Source organism: Argopecten irradians, chromosome 3, assembly GCF_041381155.1.
Source record: "Argopecten irradians isolate NY chromosome 3, Ai_NY, whole genome shotgun sequence".
Lineage (NCBI taxonomy): Eukaryota > Metazoa > Mollusca > Bivalvia > Pectinida > Pectinidae > Argopecten > Argopecten irradians.
The window spans coordinates 23,363,313-23,384,270 of record NC_091136.1 but is presented as its reverse complement, the minus strand read 5'-3'; the positions used below and the strand labels follow the sequence as shown (position 1 = coordinate 23,384,270).

Here is a 20,958-nt window from a genome sequence, read left to right as displayed (position 1 = left end):
TTTGACGTCATTATTTATATAACATTTTGTTTTAATTCAAGATGCCAATACACCGACGAGACGAAATGTAACCTATTCTTTATTTTCATGCATATATATATATCGGTAAATTAACTTAACGAAATGAAAATTTGAGAGTGATAAGTGATAAAAAATATATATGTCTGTTTAGCGTTACCCGACCGACCCTAACTTTTTTTTCCACTTTTCTACAAAGAAAAAAAAAGAAAAGTCGGGATGTCGATCTCAGACTCCGGTTCCGGCCATTATTTTAGAGTGAAAGACACTAAAAACAAAACAAAAAAATATCCCGACCTACCGACCCTATTTTTTTTGCCAATGTAACCCTAAACAAACGTTTTTTTTTTCTTTTTGCCTAACTCAGAGTGACATATACATGTACATGTACATACACAGGCAATTACATGAATCTCCAGGTCAATTTGACTTGAAAAAAATCTTGACCTGAAATTGAAATTGAGACAATTTAACTCGAAGAAAACTTCAGGTCAATTTCACCTGAAATTGACCTGAAAATACCTTAATATGTGAATTCAGGTCAAAATCTTCATATACATTTCGGGTTAATTTCAACTAAAAAATACTCCATGTGAAATTCAGATCAATTTAATATGCATTTCAGGTCAAGGTTTTGACCTGTAGTGACTTTTGTGGTCTTTTCAGGTAATTTTAACCTGATACATCTCACCTGAAATTTACCTGAATTAACTGAAGATAGTATGCCTGTGTAATGTAGCTGATCACAGGGGTCTGATTAATTGATACAAATTTGGACACATCATATGACCGTTTCAGATGTCAGATAAAAAAGGTAAATTACATGTGTATATGATTGAATTTTCGATAAATATATATATGGATTTGAATGTATGTTTAGTGAATGGCCATAACGGGTTAATGTAAAACATCGTACAGTGAAAGTTGGAGCTCAGTAAATACAATAACCATGTGTAAAATATACAATGTATACGTAACGGTCGGGGTGTTACACTGTAGATCTTATTTATAAGGAAAACACGGTTTTGGAATAGTTTTGTCGATCCTGCGAACAGTACTTAGATTCTATATGGACAGCGACGTATACTGTTTAGTACTACACTGTATATCTAAATCTCTGATATGGATAATTACACATTAAGAAATATATCGCTGATTTTTTTTTTATATTGAAACAACAAACTTTAAATAAATTATACATATAGACCTTGCTAATTGGCATACTTGTAGATATTTGATCTATATAATATTGCAATATAGCATACACGTATGTAAAGAAGTGACGACAATGTAAGAACTGACATGTGTCGCTTCGAGTCGCATGTATATCTACATTTTGGTATATATATCCTCGGCTTTATTTCGAAATAGGGAAAAAATACCCGTTACCGTTACGTTAATAAAACATTTAAGAGCTCATGAATAGCTCTATTTTAAGTGCCAATTTTTGATCAATCTATGAAAAACTATATAAAAAGTTTTAAATGTTTATTCAGATACCTCTAGATCTTCAACAAACATTTCCCTATGTATACTAAGTACATTCTTTATATTTATTTTAATAGTATTTGAAAAATGGATGAATCTGAATTAAATAGAAAAGTTTAACATGAACATGAGAACGGTTTCATGAATATGGGTCTTGAGCAAGTCTACGAAATGAATTTCCCCAAAAGTAGGGGTATATCCCACTGGTCATGCGCACTGTCTATTTTCTATTCATACACACTTCCGCTTGGCGCACTTTGAAATGGAGGCACGTTTGTTTTGGTGGATGTCTTTTTCTTGTTGAACGATATCCAGACCAGAAAATGCCAACTATAGAAAACGGTAAAGGAGAAGGGGAAGAAGAAATGGAACAGGAAACTCCGGATAGTGATAAAAGTTCTGAAGATGAGTCTGAATTGGGTTCTATGGATGAGGATGAGTCGGGTATGTGGTGTGTGATTAGAGTGATCTCCCCGTAAGGAATCCCAATGTAGTCCGTGCGTCGATCGATGGACTTGGAAAAATAGCCTAATACTACATTTATTGAAATAAAGAAAAGAAATTTGAAATTGTTTGTTAGGAATGTTTAGGGTTAAATTAACGTATCGCTCTGTGAAACATCGTTTTAATTGAATACGTATGCCTATATATAGCTACTGTTTACATAGATGTAAGCACACATATGTACAGTTGGCCTACTCCCTACAGTGTATGCCACGATTTCGATTGTTCATGTACATTAGTCTATGTACAGTAATGTGTACTACAGTACGAAAGCACACCAAGGAGTTTTAAAACAATACAGTACGAGGTGCTAAAAGTTTAAGTCACAAATATAAAGTTTAATTATTTTAATACTAACTAAAATGTTACTTTCACGCCAGGTAATCGTCTTCGTCAAGAGTTTGGATATACAGAAAGAAGATTTTATATATAAATGATAACATTACATTACAAATGGATCGCCAGTCGACCACGATTCAAATCCATAGCCCCCTGAACACGGCACATGCCATCCGAACACTTCCCAGGTGGCTGGTGCACATGCTCTGCCATTATTGAGCTACATCAGTGATCCAGAACTGTGTTACGCTCTTTTGATTTTCTCCCCTCTTTAGGGGCCGCAGTGACCAAGTGGTTAATATGAGCTAGTCAATGTGTCAACAACCTCTTCACCTCTGGATCTGTAAGTTTGAATCCTATGTGGGGCTTGTTGCCAGGCACAGACAGTTGGGTTTTTTTTTCTGAGATACTCTGGCTTTCTTAGGCCTCCATCTATAAATTAAAATCTGGAACATCCTTAAATGACCCTGACTATTAATTTAAGAGGATAATAAACTAATCAAACACTCACACCTTCCAGGTCTTTTCTGTTAAACATAGTATTTGCTTAAAACAGGATTTGCTCACAGGCACCATTGATCATAGGGTTAAACAACACATCAAATATAATTATGAGCTTATGTCAATTGATTCATTTAATTAAACAATTTTATTATTTTTTCTACAGTGAAATTTAAGGTTTTACGGTGAACATAAAAGCGGTGAAAATCTACACAAAAAAAAAGAAAATCAATTTTGATATTTTCACTCGCTTCTGACCAATTGGAATGCCGCATTGTCAGTGAAAATATCATTTTGATTGTTACTTGATTAGTTTGTGTGCAAAAATTGATGAAATAATTTTGTGTAGACTTATGATGTAATACAAAAATACGACGTAATAATCGCAAGGTTTAATTACTCATAAATACAATATTATGGTGAGATAACCTTTGGCTGAACTACACGATGATCTTTTGTAAATGAAAGTGAGAAAAAAATGTAATAAATACAATATTCCTTTCGCACTCGTCAAAAATATCCAAGTTTCCACTTTACTCGATGAAATATAACTGGTATTCATCAAGAAACAAGGAATATCCTCTATAAATTAACATAAGCATGTGTAGATATAATCATTTAATTGTGTTATTCTATCTATTATTATGGTGAAATAAGATATAGAATCAATATATATTTACAAGTATCATGCTGAAGGATACAAAAACTTATGTATTATTCATTTCATTTCTAATTTCAGATCTGGATGAAGAAGAATGTGAGAGACGTAAAAATGAGTTCCTTGATGATATGATTGATTTGGAGAGACAATTTACAGATCTTAAAGAACAGTATGTATTTCCAAAAAAAGAATATTATAGAATTTAACCACTTCAACAAAGTCAGATAGGGATATACTGTAAACTGGATTTAGGTTGTCGGTTTGTAGACACAATGATTGACTGACTACTCCTCCTAAACTACTGGAGGTATTTCAAGAAAACTTGATAGCATTATAATCCTAATACAATATAGATGTGTATAACCTATATCGGGACACAATACCTTCACCTTTTTCAGAGTTATACCTCTTTATATATAAGTTTATTTGACATTGAGAAGTCAGTTGGAAAATAAATATCAACGCTAGCCAAACATGCATACAGTGTATATATACAAAACCAAGTAAATTTTTACCATTTCCAGTTCTAACAGATACAATTATATGTTCATTTTAGACTGTACAAGGAAAGGATGGGGCAGTATGAAGCTAAGCTTGAGGAAGTCAAGGCAGGCAGGGCAATAGAATATCTCAACCCACTGGCTGAGCTACAGGATAACATGAGGATACGGATACAAGTGTCAGGTAAGGGTAGGGACTGGATGATAAAGGCGTTGGGTAAGGGTGGAGACTGGGGGATACATGTGTCATGTAGGAATTTACCTGATGGGGTCTAACAGCTGGTTATGACAATATATATTAAGATGTAATAACTTTTATTTCAGGAATTTTGAAAGAATACAGAAAAATTAGTATCCAAAATAAGTATGAGAGTGAAGAACTAGCTACTAGACAGAATATGGAGGTAAGTTTACCCACAGTACACTAACTACATTGTCAACAAAGTTTACTCACAGTACACTAACTACATTGTCAACAAAGTTTACCCACAGTACACTAACTACATTGTCAACAAAGTTTACTCACAGTACACTAACTACATTGTCAACAAAGTTTACCCACAGTACACTAACTACATTGTCAACAAAGTTTACTCACAGTACACTAACTACATTGTAAACAAAGTTTACCCACAGTACACTAACTACATTGTCAACAAAGTTTACCCACAGTACACTAACTACATTGTCAACAAAGTTTACTCACAGTACACACATTACGCTGTCAACAAAATTTACTCACAGTACACTTACTACATTGTCAACAAAGTTTACTCACAGTACACAAACTACACTGTCAACAAAGTTTACCCACAGTACACTAACTACATTGTCAACAAAGTTTACCCACAGTACACTAACTACATTGCCAACAAAGTTTACTCACAGTACACAAACTACACTGTCAACAAAGTTTACTCACAGTACACTAAGTTCACTCACAGTACACTAACTACATTGCCAACAAAGTTTACCCAAAGTACACTAACTACATTGTCAACAAAGTTTACTCACAGTACACAAACTACACTGTCAACAAAGTTTACTCACAGTGCACTAACTACATTGTCAACAAAGTTTACTCACAGTACACTAACTACATTGTCAACAAAGTTTACTCACAGTACACTAACTACATTGTCAACAAAGTTTACTCACAGTACACACATTACGCTGTCAAGAAAATTTACTCACAGTACACACATTACGCTGTCAACAAAATTTACTCACAGTACACACATTACGCTGTCAACAAAGTTTACTCACAGGGCATACCACACTACACTGTTAACAAAGTTGACTCACAGTACACAAACTACACTGTCAAGAAAGTTTACTCACAGTACACTAACTATGCTGTCAACAAAGTTTACTCACAGTAAACTAACTATGCTATCAACAAAGTTTACTCACAGTACACTAACTATGCTGTCAACAAAGTTTACTCACAGTAAAATAACTACACTGTCAACATAGTTTAATCACAGTACACTTACTATGCTATCAACAAAATTTGCTCACAGTACACACCATGCTACGCAGTCAAAAAAGTTTTCCTACAGTACACTTACTATGCTGTCATAAAAGTTTAATTACTTACAGTACACTAACTATGCTGTCAACAAAGTTTACTCACAGTACACAATCTGCACTGTTAACAAAGTTTACTCACTGTACACTAACTACACTGTCAACAAAGTTGTGTTATTAATGGGTTGTTTACTATATCTATTTGTAGTGTTTTCTTTATTTTCCAGAGTGAGAAAGATTTATTATTTGTATTGTTTTCTTTATTTTCCAGAGTGAGAAAGATATTTTATTTGACTCTGTCAAGCAGGACTTGGAAGAGAAGATTCGTCGTTTAGAGGAAGATAGACACAATATAGATATCTCATCAGGTACATACACAAATCCCATTTCATTATTCAAAAAAAAAAAAAGAAGAAAAAAAAAAGATATTTAGGTTTCATTAATTAAACACAGTTACGCTATTTTCTGGATGATAAGCTGTTGCCTTCCCCCCTTTAAAGCGGGAGTGTGGCTTATAATCCAGTGTGGCTTATATATGTATGTCTTGCTGGTTTAACATGGTCTTACATGGAAATAATCTCAGGAAATCTTTAAAAAGATCTTAAATGCATTAGAAATAAGATATAGGTATATTATTATATACCAGATGCTACCTACTATTATTTACCAGATGCATGTTCATTAATAAAGTGGTTTAATTTATCCTTTGAGGTGAAACAGAGGCCATATAAAAGTGTCTTAGTTCTTGGTGAGATCCAATTTATTTGATGTTTCAGATTTATGGAATGAATCACAGTTCCTTAAAAAAAATAAAAAGAATAAAGACCCGTCCAACCCTGACAGGCGAAAGAAACCGGTGACAGTGGCTGGTATCCTTTGTAACAGTGAAATGTGTAAAACTAATGCAACAGTCGTCTTGACTTTCTATAGGGGATTTATAGAGAGAGAGCTACATGTGTATGATTAGGAATTTCAAAGGCACATGTATCAATTAAAATTTCAAACAATAATGTTGAATTTTTCAATACAAGCTTCATGTTTTGTAAGGAATGTAGAGCAATAGTTTTATTGCTTGCTTTGTGATTGTGGGCAAAAACTTGCTTCAATGAATTGTCCCTTTAAATGCATATCATATTATTCTCACTCTTTTACACAGAGTAATTGACAAGGTATGTTGTGATAATGACCACATGGGACTTGGTCGATTGATGTAACACATAGATGCATATCAAGGTACCAGTTACCATGGAAACATAACAAAGGATTTGTCAGAGATTAAATATTGTTTTTTATAGAATGAAAGATATGATATATCGGTAATACAAAGAACATATACAAAAGGTAATAATACTGTTTATGAAACAAAATCTTCCTTAATCTGCTTAGGTCCATATATTGTTTACCTGTTAAAAGATGTTGATATTATTGAAGACTGGACAGCAATTAAAAAGGTGAGTCATCAATGATAACTAATACAATGACCATTTTACTCTTCAGAAAGATATGGTGATGAACTTAAAGGACAAAATGAGGATGAAACTGACATTCACCTGTATCACCTAACACCAATAAAAATTCAAATAATTGTAAATTTAAAGTTTTTTAGTGTTCAGGCTATAACTTCTGAACTGTTGAGGTTAAGATAATAAAATTTCAATTGGAGAATATGATTATGGGAGACATATATTTCAATTTGCAAAAAAAAAAAAAATGAATAAATCTCAAAGCTCTGTGTCCAGTTGATCGTGTGTAATGTGCAAATGCAATGTATAACTGTAAGTATGTTTCTAGTATAAAAATGTACATTGCTTAATTTTTTCCAGGCTTTAAAACAAAATCAGAAGCGAAAAGCAGATATTGAATTTTGAAGATTTTAAATAGTGCATTTAAATGAAAGGTAAGTCAGAACCATGTGATTAATTACGGCCAGAGATATTTACATTGTGACCTGTAATCATATCACTACTTCAACAACATTTTTGCTGATAACATTGATAAACAGATTAACATAAAGTTAATGAAGTCAAAGCTTTCAGCTCAAAATTATACAAGTTGTGGTAAAATAGTTCAAAGGCTTTCTTAGATTGAATTCTGCCCCAACAAGATATTTTGTGACAGCTTTACATAGTTGCTCTGACTCAATTACATCTGACAAGATAACCATTCCTTATTTTGCTAGATTTGTAAGAAAATGCTGTATAACTGTAATTAAAGTGCTTTCATACTGAAATGGAAGACATTAACCACAGCATACAACTATTATATTCAATATTCACAAAAAATCTATAAATGTAATGTATTTCTTTTTCAGAAAATAGGATGTACATGTATTCATCATCGTAACAAGGATATTTTTCTCACACAAACTGCTACATTTCGTGTACATGTGTAAGATATGACTTAAAACAGACATGTACATTGGAGGTGTTGGAAGGCACACATGCATGGTAAATAAGCAACATCTAATATACACAGAGGAGGTCTGTCAGGGTTGTGATTTCCAAGTATTGTGTGGAAGAGGATTTCAGATGTTTCATTTCATTTCATAGATTGTCAATTTTGTGTTCAATACAGTGTAATTTCTGCATAGAGTTTTTCTTGTGATTACAATGTCACAGTAAACAGACAATGGCGGAATCACAAATCCTTCCTGCTGAAGGCTTCTGTCGACAGAGTATTGGAGCTGTGTGGAGATTATGAAGATTAAATGAAGATAAACAATGATTAAATTCAGCAATCACGATTAAATATTCATTTGAATATTAAACAACAAAGTAATGGCATAGTATATGTATGTGTGCAAATTTACTGTTGTAAAAATACTTTGATTGGACTCTTAATGTAGAAAACAAATTGGTTTTTCCATTTTTATAAAACCAATTTGGATGACCAATGAAGTTAGTTATATATAGTTATATATTATCTATATTTCATTAAAACGTTTTACAATTTCATACTCATTTAGAATATTTCGTATATATTGTAGCTATATTTTCTAGTTGCTTGGTCAAATGACAGTATCAAGATGATAATGGAAATCAATATTAATATCAGGAAAAGCATTCGTCTCAAAAAACTCATCTTCTAGATCTGTCACTGTTACACCTTAGCATCATAAATTTTGGTAACATATTTATTTCTTTAGCCTGATCACAGTCTACACTTGTTTTCAGGTTAGATAAAGGAATTTTTAATTATATATGAATAAAAATCATCTTTGAAAATTGTAATACATGTAGACATACTAAATTATCTCCCCCTAGTTTGAATATAATATTCTTGTGATTTGTTGCCAGTCTTGCATATTAATACTGTATATACTTTCATATGAAAAAATGTCCTTGAGGAATATTTGTGAAGCCAGGATTGAAACATTAGTCTAATCTATTAAAATGATTTTTTGGGGTAGAAATTATTTTTCTGATGCTGATACAACCAACATTGGCAAGAGAGTACTGTTTTAGTGAATGATGTCTCATAGATCCATGCATTGAAAGAAAAATTAGAATATGCAATGATTTTGGTGCGTCACTTATGATATTGCTATTCTAACATGATCCAGACTAATATTTGGTGTATAGCCATATGTCAAGGCCAAATGTTTTAATGAAATATTTATAGAAAATTTATGTCATTTTTAGTGTATTTAATTATTTGACTTTGACATATTTTTATAATAGATTCCATGTATGAAACAAAGTAGCCTGTCCAGTTATTGGCTAGTTAGTTTACTTATCATACAGAGTAATGGGGTATTGTAATATCTACACTAATTGTTTTTGGAACAAAATTTTATTTATAACACATGGAAACTTGTTGTGGTTTTGATTATTGTGAACCTATTCAAAATTGCACAACTTTAAAGTAGTTGTACTCAAAATTGATAAAAAAAAATGAATAACATTGACACCATTTAAACTATATTGATATGTGAATATTGCATTTAGCCTAGAGAAATTGGTACAGCGAAATAAAAACCCCTGCAAATAGGTTCGGTTTGCGAAATCATGGAATATGGATCTGTGAACTCAAAGTGCTATACAGCTTATTTTTACAGGTACTGCCTAGCTGATAATTTTTTGCAATGATACTTCAAATAAGCTATCGAAACCATGACTAATTATATATATTATAAAGCTTTGAAAACTAACAGCTTTTTCTTACCAGCTGTAAAACAAATCTTTTTGTTTCAAATAATATGCTTTGACTATGAATTTTTGATAAATTAAGGAAATCTTATAAACAATTAGGTGTAAGCATTGTTTTTTTTCCATGAAGTTTACTTGAATGATTGGTGTGCACCTGCTATCATGTCAGTAATAGATGCATAAATTATATAAACAATTTAAATCAGAAATATTTCACATGTGTTACAGTAAGTCTTAATCAATATGTTGATTAGAATTAATCAGCTAAATTATTGATTAAAATTCAACAGCCAATTGTCTTGTTTTGTCAAATTTTTTATATTAAAAGGTAAATGACATTTTTGATCTTATTGTTTTTAGCTTGTATGACTCAAATCATCATTGAATACCTATTAAAACCAATGTTCATATATAAATTATGTATCATGTATGTAGACCTGACATATTCAAGAACACAAGTACATTTAGATCGATTACAAATAGCCTTTATGTTCTGTCGTTCCTGCGTCATTGTTCCAATCATCAAAATAACTCAACTTTCTTTCCTTTAGTGTGGAATCAAGTTTTATTAAAAAAAAGACAAAGTAAAAATTCAACAAATAAATAAATACGTAATTGATACTAATCAAAAGGAACAAATGTCTTTTTCATTTTGGCTTCCACCTCAGGGCTTTGTCTCACTGGTGGTAGACTATCTACAGGGTCATAAAGGGCATATTTTCTTGTTGCTAATTCATTCAGGCGTAGGTTATCAAAGTGACTGACCTGCAATGAAAAGAACAAAAAGATCAGTTTGTGTGTATATAGGTTTAGAAAGAGCTGGGTCTGAGTACAATGAAAAACACCCATATTTATAGCAGCACACTAGTACTGATTTGCCAAATGATAATAAGAGCCCAAATCATCTATCTACTACCTGATGATCCTAGCGCTTGATTGTTACAGGACCAAAATAGACCCAAAGGTTTTGAAATTAATACTAAGAAAAAGTTCACAATAAAATAAATCATACTTTATCTCTATGACATTCATTTGAACATACTTGAAAGTTTTTCATTGAAGTATGCTACAGATCAATCAGGTCTATTTACTCCATATACATTTGTAGTTATTTACAAAAAGTCATAAGAAGTTCAAGGTTTGCTCTTTTGGTCTTTGACCTTGAATGAGCTAAAGGTCATATTTATGAGCAAACTTAGTATGGTAGTCCTTCATGCTACAACAAGTTCAATATACAATTATTTTAACAACAAGTTCAATAAATATAGTGAAACACAGTCTTGTGACCTTGAATTATCCAGGCATTCTATTATTGGGTCTCTTAATTAGCTACTGACATCAAGTCATTTAAAGATGTTCCACGACTTACATACCTATGGCATTTTTTTAGCTATCAAAAACAGGAGCAGACAATTTAGTATTTTTCTTCAGTTACAAAAGTTACTTACTTTATATCATTACCACCATTGAAAAGTTTGAGCTTCTTATTTTACTTAAAGACATAAATATTAAAAATAATTACGGTAACTGCATCTCGAAAAAAAAAACATTCTGTGGCACAATGTCCTATATGGTATTAAGTATTGATTGCCCATGTGCCAAAAGCAAAACAAATGATTTCATATTATTTTTTGTGTTAATTAGACATATATATATATATATAAATATATACATGATTAAACACTAATTATTGTTCAATTGATGAGTATAATTTATGCTCTGTCAGCGGTAGAGCATCTTTAAAAATTTTAGCCTATTGGACTCCAGTGACTTTGAACGATAGTCCATACCATCCATTTCAAGAATAGTGATACCAGCTAGTAGAGTTGAAAATAGAAGCTGGATAAAATAGTTACCTTGCTATGAATGAGCCCTAACTGGTGTGAAAATAGTTGAGACACATACTTGGACCTATGACATACACTTATGGGGCTACAACATCTTTGTGTGCCAATTAATTATCACTCCTGCTTGGTAATCATATACCTGGTGATTAAGTTTAAAAGACTGTTGTGTTCACTCATGTATGCCATTGAAATTAGCTAAACTAGCATTGAACATATGAGAATAGGAAATTCAAGAGTTTTATTCTGCACCTTCATTTCACTAAATGATTCAAATGGTTTGGGCAGTAAATATTACAACAACCTTACCCATGAAGGATGACAAAAAGTCTCATAATCTTCTCTCAGATGTTTACATTTTGTTTCTCCAAGCTTTGCACTTGTTTTATCCAGGCATTTCCAGTAAGCATCCCTTGAACTATAGCACTGTTTTCTATTTGCTTTCGTGTCTCTGAAAGTAAAAATAGAAATTTAATACCGACAAGACATAATTCTTTCTAATAGTATATACATAAATGTATACAATGTACAAGAGACAAGGATAGTAGCTAGGTGGAACAGACATAATATACATGCACTCCTTAATTTTGAAATGGTCATTTAATGTTACCAGTTACTTAAATTATCAAATATTCTTTGCCTGACTACAGGACATAATGATGTACCAGTAGCTAAGACTTAGTATGTACATGTAGGTCACCCCAGGGCAATAACTCCTTTTAATCACTAATGAATTTGATCTTCAAAACTGTAAAGATTTAAGATATATCTTAACTGAAACATGCTTGTGTATCATTTGAAAAAGTTGAAGTTTAAGACAATTATACACACTATCACCAAAGCAATGCATTAAATTATACAAAAATATCAATCACTGAATTGTCAAAATTAATTATTCAAACTTATCAAATCATAATTTGAACAGGAAAATATAAAGTATCATGAACATTACTAAGATAAAGAAACTAAATGTATATTTCTCTAAAAGTCAAAAGTACTTTCATGACAGCAGATTAAAGACCGGTCCAAGTGTTTATCGAAAAGCAGTCAAAACAATGTTTTAATCGTTATGCAACCTACAACTTTTACAGATCATGTGGCTTATTAAAAGTGTGTATATTTCTGTTATTCCATTGTGCACATATCTATTTAATTACTACAATTTGATAAATAAAGAAATAAACTGAAATAGTTTGTGAACGGCATGTACCCTTTCTTGACTTCTTCCATCCTGAGAACACATGTAAATATTACAAGTTATCCTTAAACCGGAAGTGCCTCACAACACCTCCCATATTATTCGACCTGCGCAAAAGTAGTTTACTAAATGCATATTTTCCAGCACAGATATGTTCAAAACTGCATAGAAATCGCAATCAATAATAATTGTTAAGTGTTGAAGAAATTTTATTCGCACGATTCATAATAAAACACCTGTATAAATTCATGGCGTACGAATATAAGAAGTAAATAGAAGTACATAACCGGAAGTAGTATAGTCCACAGCAACATGGACGATGTTATTTAGAAAGTCACGTTAGGTAGAAGGAATGGGAAACGACACGTGCATCGATTAGGTAGTGGGGATGTAAAACTAGAACAAAGTTTTCAATACACTGTAATAAGATGAACATTTTATATGATGTCAGAATGTACTCATGATACCACAAGAGCCGAAACAGACCAAGTATTGCCCGAGTTGCAGAAACGCAAAATGGAGGGGGATGTTGTGACGTTAGATGCTGGGGAGGCACCGATCAAACCATTAAAGATCGACACTGAGTTACCAAACGGAAAGATCAAACATAGACCAAACGAAAATGGTTTGGTATCGCATATCCTGACGACCGAAAATCCCAAACTGACGGAGAATGCACCTGGAGTAGCACCAGAAGAAATGGAAGTATGTTCCTCTTGTGAAAGTGAAAATACAATCGACACACCATTGACTGAGAGAAGCAGTATTGATTGCACTGGTCTAGGGAGTGATGCTGAATCTTCTCTATGTGAAGCCGTACAGAACTTAGGCGTGTTTGCACCTGGCGATAGTGACATAAAGGAAGGGATAGAATACATTGTGTACAAGTCAGAGGTACAAATGCCCGATATCATGAGATTGATAACCAAAGACCTTTCGGAACCGTATTCAATATATACCTACAGATACTTCATCCACAACTGGCCAAAGCTTTGTTTCCTTGTAAGTTTACACAATTGTACAGCGGTCAATGGATGTTGTTAATGCTTGAAACAGAAATGTTGCCAGAAGTGTAATACTGCTAGGTACAGCAGTTGATAATTTTCTTGACTGGAGACCTCAATATTTCATTAGAAATATATCTTCATTCCAACCAAACACAATTGTGGATCAGCATGAGTTACTGTAGTTATAAAATTTTGCTATTTTTTCAAAGTGGCTTATTTTCGGAAATTATATTTATAGCCATTGGAATTGTCATTCATATGACAGGCCCTGAGATATAAATCACGATTTTGATAAATTTCGTGGATTTGGCTGAATTTGCGAATATTAGCAATATTACAATACTTCTAGTTCTCAAGTCCACCCAAATGTCATTGACCAATTCTCACCAAGTACCCATTGTCACCACTGTATGTGTGTTTGTATGATTATATGCAGATTTACATGAATAAAGTCATCAACTGATAGAAGATGCTACCATGCAGTTTTCCTATTAAAATTTATTGTGTAATCATATAATCAAATACACTGCTATAGCTGGAGTTGATATATGGCCAATGGGTATATGTATACATGGTGAGAATTGGTCACTGACATGACCAGTGGTAAATCTAATAAAGTGAAGTTAATATATAACCAATTAAAGTTTGAAAATCTTTCTATTGAGTGCTTACACTAGCTAGATGACACCAACAAATTATGCATTGTATATTTTATCATTTATTGAGGTTGAAATCATCAACTGATCCCCAACACTAGCTTTTTAAACTTTGTTTATTAGCTTCCTTATAAAGATGCTCCACCATCGACAGAGCATAAACAATATTTATCATGTGGACAATAATTGGTTGTATGTTGTCTTATTAACACAAAAATACATAAATTACTTTGTTTTGCTGTTGTCTGCACAATCAGTACTTCATTCCATATAGGGCATAATAGTATATATGTGCATCAGGGAATTTTTTAAGGCTACAAGAGATGAACTTTATGTCAAAGTCTCTCAAATGACCTATTCTAATTGCCTTTTGTCAGTTGTGTGTCTGTAAACAACTTTCATTTTCGACCTCTTCTCCAAAAGTGCAGAGGCAAATTAATCCATGAAATTTTGCACATACCTTTTAAGGTCAATCAACAGTATGGTTTATAAATGCCACCTAAGTTTTGGGTATTTTTTTGGCACCATATAGAATCTGAATTATATATGACTAAAGGCGTATAGAATCTCCCCATTGCAAACCAGATCTGATCAATATTGATAGTATGGCTAGTTTTAGCCACATCTTTAAATTCATACTTTTCAACTACAGGCTATGGATGGAACGAAGTGTGTGGGAGCCATAGTTTGTAAATTAGATATGCATAAGAAAATGGTACGACGAGGGTACATAGCCATGTTGGCTGTAGACTCTGATTACAGAAGGAAAAGAATTGGTAAGTTTTGTTTCAGCTTTAAAATGTACTTGTATGAACTGTAAATTATTAATGGGCCATTTGTTTGTGTGATTCTATACTACCCATTCAACTTGCTTCAAGGTCACCTCTATAATTTGGCATGAGCTTACGGTAATGGATGATTTGATTTTGCCCTGGTTGATTCAGCAATCCTGCACTTGTAGACATTTGCATATGTTCTTCAGAAATTCAGTCAGTGTGAATGTTGGGACAAAAACACAAACAAACCAAACTGATTATACAAACTGTTTTTGTTGCAGGTTCTCATCTTGTCCGCAAGGCAATTAGAGCTATGATTCTCGATGACTGTGATGAGGTGAGAAATCTTTAAACTTTATTTTAAAGTAAGAAAAAACAGCATGTTTCCATACCATTGTCATATATATTTGACAGAATTTTACCCATTTTTTAAATGCCCCATGGCCGACTACAGTTTATACACAATATTGATGTCACATAATCACAGAAAGGCAAATCAACACAAGATCTCGACTGGTAGCTACATAAAACTCTACCTGTAAATGGCTGTATGTAGATGTTTGAAAGGTGGGGAGAGGAAGCAATCCGGAGGCGGATATCCCACTTTGACTAAACATGCTTTGCTAATTGTAGTCTAGAATTCTTGTATTTGGACCTATGATAAGTTTTGTTTTTTCATATATTTTGACATTTGTAATACTCTTCATGTGGATTGATGAATAAACATGTAGGTCCAAATAATGCGACTAATTCACGTACCACATGATACCCGATAACGTTTCTGCAGGATTAGTATCTCCAGTGTAGATGGAACGTAACTATTTGTAATCTTCCCACTGAAATGATGTTGGCACAGGATATCATCTTTTGACAGTTTTCCGTCACAAATAGAAACAATAGTCATGCACACACCTTATCGGGTATCATGTGATACGTGAATCATTCCCATTTGATTGTTGGGTCTTTGTGAGTGCAAATAAAATAGTATTGTAAAAACCACCAAGATCACTTAGACCACCTCTAAGTTTTAAAATGTGTAACAGCTAAAACAGGTAAGTTCTGTCCTAAGCTGTAACTTAACTCATCCTCAGTTTGACTGACACAATTCCTGAGCTAATAAACGTGCATCATGGTATGCAAAACCCTTGAAAAGTCCTTGAATTTATGTGTTGGCATTGAAAGTCGTTAAAAAAAAGAGTTTGGCCTTGAAAAGTCCTTGAAATTCATCAACAGCCTTGATAAGTCCTTGAAAAATACATTTGCTCTAAAATGATATTTGATCTCGCAATCAAACTTCAGGGTGAATCAAGCTGAAATCCAGCCACATCCCAGGACTTCATTTAATGAACTATTTCTTCATTCATAATCACCAGTGAAGGAAAATGATCAATTCAGCAATTGTTCCAAGAGTTGCAGCCAACATATAACATATTATTTTTGTATGGATTGAATCAAAATTTGATTTCATTGGGGCCTTCGAAATGACAAAAAAAGGTCTTGAAAGGTCCTTAAAAGTCCTTGATATTTGTTTTTAATTTTCTGTACGAACCATGTGCATGTGACTGGCTGAAGTTGTTCAAGTGATTTGTGGTTTGAATGATCCAAAAGCTCATTCCAGATGCTTGAACACCTTTGACTGTATCAAAAAAACTTTTTGTGTAAGTCCGGATGATTGTTCTAACTTTCCATGTTTAGACTTAATCATTTAACATGCACCACCAGCACATGTATAACATTTTTACTTACAGGGGCGAGACTAATAAACACTTCTGGGACAGAATCTTAAAAGAACAACATCATGTTTTTATTTCAATTATTCATCAGATTTTTTCCCTGCACAATTTGGTATAAATGCAAAATATATTTGTAAAATGTATATAATTTTTGTGTAATGAAAATCAAACTAAATGAAGCCATTATTTTTCAGGTCGTTCTGGAGACAGAAATAACCAACAAAGCAGCCTTACGTCTGTATGAAAACTTAGGATTTGTACGCGATAAAAGATTATTCCGGTACTACTTGAATGGTGTGGATGCGTTGCGGCTGAAGCTATGGTTAAGATAGACAATTTAGTTATATAAACAACAGAACTTTTATTGTTAGATGTTGTGTGCATGTGTGAGTGTGAACACATTGTAAGTTATTTTACAAGCATAGTTAAAATGAGTGTATGATATTTTTTTTTGTGAGGAACATTGATTGAGTGACAATAATATGAAATCAAGAATCACTAGATACATGTATATACATGATGTATACTTACAATCCCTATTCTGCTGTGTAGGGATCAGATGTATTATTTATGAGACCACTATATGAACTGATGAACTATGACAGATGAAATTCTGATATTGTGCCATCTCATTCAGTATACATCCATCACTTTATTAAACATACAAATGTATGATTGTTATTCGCTCTAATCTGAACTGGTAATCAAATTTATAAACTTGACAGTTTCCAATTCATCATAAACACTTGTTTGTAGAAATCCATATTTTTGTGAGTTGGTGTAATAAGTCTTCAAAGAAATTCTTGCCTAAATTAGAAGTAAACTGCCAGTGTGAATGTTTCAGTGCCTGCAAAGTTAAGTATCGTTCTAAACACATGTTAATTGTGACATCATCAATTTGTATGTGATAATTGCATTTATATGGATTCATGATGTTACTCATGCAATCAAACTTTGGTACAATTGATACCTCCTCATAAAAGTACAGATAAGGCCAAAAAATATGTCTGTTTAGGGGTTACCCGGCCGATCCTAATTTATTTTCCACTTTTCTATGAAATGAAAATAGAAGTCAGGATTTTGATATCAGACTTTGGTTCTGGCCATTACTTCAGAGTAAAAGACAAAAAAAAAAAAAAAAAAATCCCGACCTAGCGACCCTATTTTTTTTGCCAATGTAATCCTAAACAGACATTTTTTTGGGGGGCCTAACTATTATCCAAAGACAAAGAAAACAATATTATTGTAGATAGGGATGTACATGCTAAAGGTAGGATATTAATGCAAAAGTTTCCTTTATTATCTTAATACAAAGTTGGTAATTATTTTGTGTTATAGTGGTGTAAAGAAAGTAATACCTATATATTTCTTAAATTGGGGCCGCGGTGGCCGAGTGGTTAAGATGTCCCGACATATTACCACAAGCCCTCCACCTCTGGGATGCGGGTTCGAATCCCATGTGGGGCAGTTGCCAGGTTCTGACCGTTGACCGGTGGTTTTTCTCCGGGTACTCCGGCTTTCCTCCACCAACAAAACCTGGCACGTCCTTACATGACCCTGGCTGTTAATAGGACGTAAAACTATACAAACCAAATTGTGTTGATGTCAGTTAAAACTATGTTTGTACTTTCAAATCTGGGTACTTTTTAATTGATTTATGATGGCCATATGTTTAAAGGATTGAAATATTAGAACTTTAACAATAGAGATTCTAATTATATTAAAAATGAAATTAATGATTTCTATATCTTGTTGAAAAACTTATTATTTTAAAACAAACAAAAAATGTAATGAAAAAATGGATGATATTAGATATTTTTACCCATTGCTATTTGCAATTTATAATCAAATTTTGTTGAAGACACCCTTTAAAACTGAAAAGAATGAAGTTTAAGAAGTTCTTCGAAATTCCTATTTAAATTAATCTTCATTGTCAAGGTTTATATAACTATATAATGAAATAGGGACCAGATCAGTACTGCAAATAAATAATTAATACTCCAATAGCTAATTTAGTCTTCCTCTATAAAGTCACTTTCATTTAATGTTCTCAGAAGATTATATTTAGGTTTTAACCAATTTACTTTCTTGAATTTCGCATTTCAAGTAAATTCGTGATAATTCTCTTTGAATTACCATCTGCATTGTATTTATCGATATGAATTTTCTAACAATGTTTCAATCCGTGAATTTTAATATTTGCAAGCTTGTTTTGAAATGAAAATCGCTAAGTTTAATATCTGCGAAAGATAGTTGGTTTACAGTAATCTGTGTACACTTTCTTCAAAATATAATCATAAAATTGTTAGAGGAACTGCAGGTGATATCAAAATCTTTTGGTCCTACCCATCAAAGACGATCTTCCACTATATATTATAGTCGTCCATCTCTGGCTCGTCATGCATGAGTGGTTACGGTGCCGGATAATCTATCACCAGCCATAAACCTCTGGGTCATTATTGCTAAGTAGCCAAGTAAATTGCTGTAAAAACTTGTATCACAAAATTCAGTTGCTGCAAAAATAGCTTTGTCTAAATCAAATACCATGTAGAAATTGTATGCTAGAGTAATGGCCCGTTATAATAAAGGTGTTGTGTTATATCCATGTAATATTAAACTTGAGCAAATTTTATTGAACTTGATAATTGATCAATATCAGGTTAAACATTACATGGAACCAGTCCTTAGCCAGAGATCTGGTGAACTAGTCTTAGAGAAAGATCCGGTTAACTGGTCCTTAGTGAGTGATCTGGTGAACTTTTCCTTAGTGAGTGATCTGGTGAACCGGTCCTTAATGTGTGATCTGGTGAACCAGTCCCTAGTGAGTGATCTGGTGAACTGGTCCTTAGTGAGTGGTCTGGTAAACAGGTCCTTAGTGAGTGTCTTGTGAACCGGTCCTTAGTGAGTGATCTGGTGAACCGGTCCTTAGTGAGTGATCTGGTGAACCAGTTCTTAGTGAGTGATCTGGTGAACCGATCCTTAGTGAGTGGTCTGGTGAACCGATCCTTAGTGAGTGATCTGGTGAACCGGCCCCTAGTGAGTGGTCTGGTGAACTTGTCCTCAGTGGGTGGTCTGGTGAACCGATCATTAGTGAGTGATCTGGTGAACCGGTCCTTAGTGAGTGATCTGGTACCCTTAGTGAGTGATCTGGTGAACCGGTCCTTAGTGAGTGTCTGGTGAACGTCCTTAGGTGAACTGGTGACGTCCTTAGCCTGTAGTGAGATCTGTGAACTCCTTAGTGAGTGACACGTCCTTAGTGAGTGACTGAGTGATCGGTGACGTCCTTAGTGAGTGATCTGGTGAACCAGTCCTTAGTGAGTGATCTTGTGAACTGGTCCTTTGTGAGTGATCTGGTGACCTGGTCCTTATTGAGTGAACGGGTGAACCAGTCCTTAGTGAGTGATCTGGTGAACCCATCCTTAGTGAGTGATCTGGTGAACCGGTCCTTAGTGAGTGATCTGGTGACGTCCTTAGTGAGTGATCTGGTGAACTGGTCCTTAGTGAGTGATCGGTGAACCAGTCCTTAGTGAGTGATCTGGTGAACCATCCTTAGTGAGTGATCTGGTGAACCGTCCTTAGTGAGTGGTCTGGTGAACCGGTCCTTAGTGAGTGATCTGGTGAACTGTCCTTAGTGGTGATCTGGTGATGTCCTAGTGAGATCTGGTGATCCTTAGTGAGTGTTCTGGTGAACGGTCCGTAGTGAGTGTTCTGTGAACCGGTCCTTAGTGAGTGTCTGGTGAACAGGTCCTTAGTGAGTGATTGGTGACCTGGTCCTTATTGAGTGAACGGGTGAACCAGTCCTTAGTGAGTGATCTGGTGAACCCATCCTTAGTGAGTGATCTGGTGAACCGATCCTTAGTGAGTGATCGGGTGAATCGGTCCATAGTGAGTGTTCTGGTGAACAGGTCCGTAGTGAGTGTCTTGTGAACCGGTCCTTAGTGGTGGTCTGGTGAACAGGTCCTTAGTGAGCGGTCTTTTTTCAGTATGTGGCTTTGTTACAGCTATCTGATATTGTATGATGGTGATGCCTGTGTGAGTTATGGTAGTGTCAGATC

The 20,958-nt window shown here is 33.8% G+C and overlaps 3 protein-coding genes across 4 annotated transcripts; 2 read left to right on the top strand and 1 right to left on the bottom strand.

The window, feature by feature from the left end:
- Window positions 1-1,752: 1,752 nt before the first annotated feature.
- LOC138317920 (breast cancer metastasis-suppressor 1-like protein-A) lies at window positions 1,753-7,438 on the top strand. 2 transcript variants are annotated; one of them, XM_069259893.1, is made up of 8 exons: window positions 1,753-1,950; window positions 3,590-3,680; window positions 4,068-4,195; window positions 4,336-4,415; window positions 5,813-5,909; window positions 6,318-6,410; window positions 6,928-6,992; window positions 7,365-7,438. In XM_069259893.1, the coding sequence occupies exons 1-8, from the start codon at window positions 1,830-1,832 to the stop codon at window positions 7,407-7,409; spliced, it is 720 nt and encodes a 239-aa protein (XP_069115994.1). In that variant the 5' UTR covers window positions 1,753-1,829; the 3' UTR covers window positions 7,410-7,438. The 2 variants fall into 2 exon arrangements, with proteins under 2 accessions (XP_069115994.1, XP_069115995.1); XM_069259894.1 differs by lacking the exon at window positions 1,753-1,950 and adding an exon at window positions 2,298-2,692.
- Window positions 7,439-10,220: 2,782 nt separating this feature from the next.
- LOC138317921 (cytochrome c oxidase assembly factor 6 homolog) lies at window positions 10,221-12,852 on the bottom strand. Its single transcript, XM_069259895.1, has 3 exons — window positions 12,744-12,852; window positions 11,843-11,984; window positions 10,221-10,454 (listed from the first exon to the last, which is right to left on the bottom strand). The coding sequence occupies exons 1-3, from the start codon at window positions 12,761-12,763 to the stop codon at window positions 10,311-10,313; spliced, it is 306 nt and encodes a 101-aa protein (XP_069115996.1). The 5' UTR covers window positions 12,764-12,852; the 3' UTR covers window positions 10,221-10,310.
- Window positions 12,853-13,012: 160 nt separating this feature from the next.
- On the top strand, window positions 13,013-18,648 carry LOC138317919 (N-alpha-acetyltransferase 30-like). Its single transcript, XM_069259892.1, has 4 exons — window positions 13,013-13,733; window positions 15,047-15,170; window positions 15,452-15,507; window positions 17,098-18,648. The coding sequence occupies exons 1-4, from the start codon at window positions 13,173-13,175 to the stop codon at window positions 17,233-17,235; spliced, it is 879 nt and encodes a 292-aa protein (XP_069115993.1). The 5' UTR covers window positions 13,013-13,172; the 3' UTR covers window positions 17,236-18,648.
- Window positions 18,649-20,958: the final 2,310 nt, after the last annotated feature.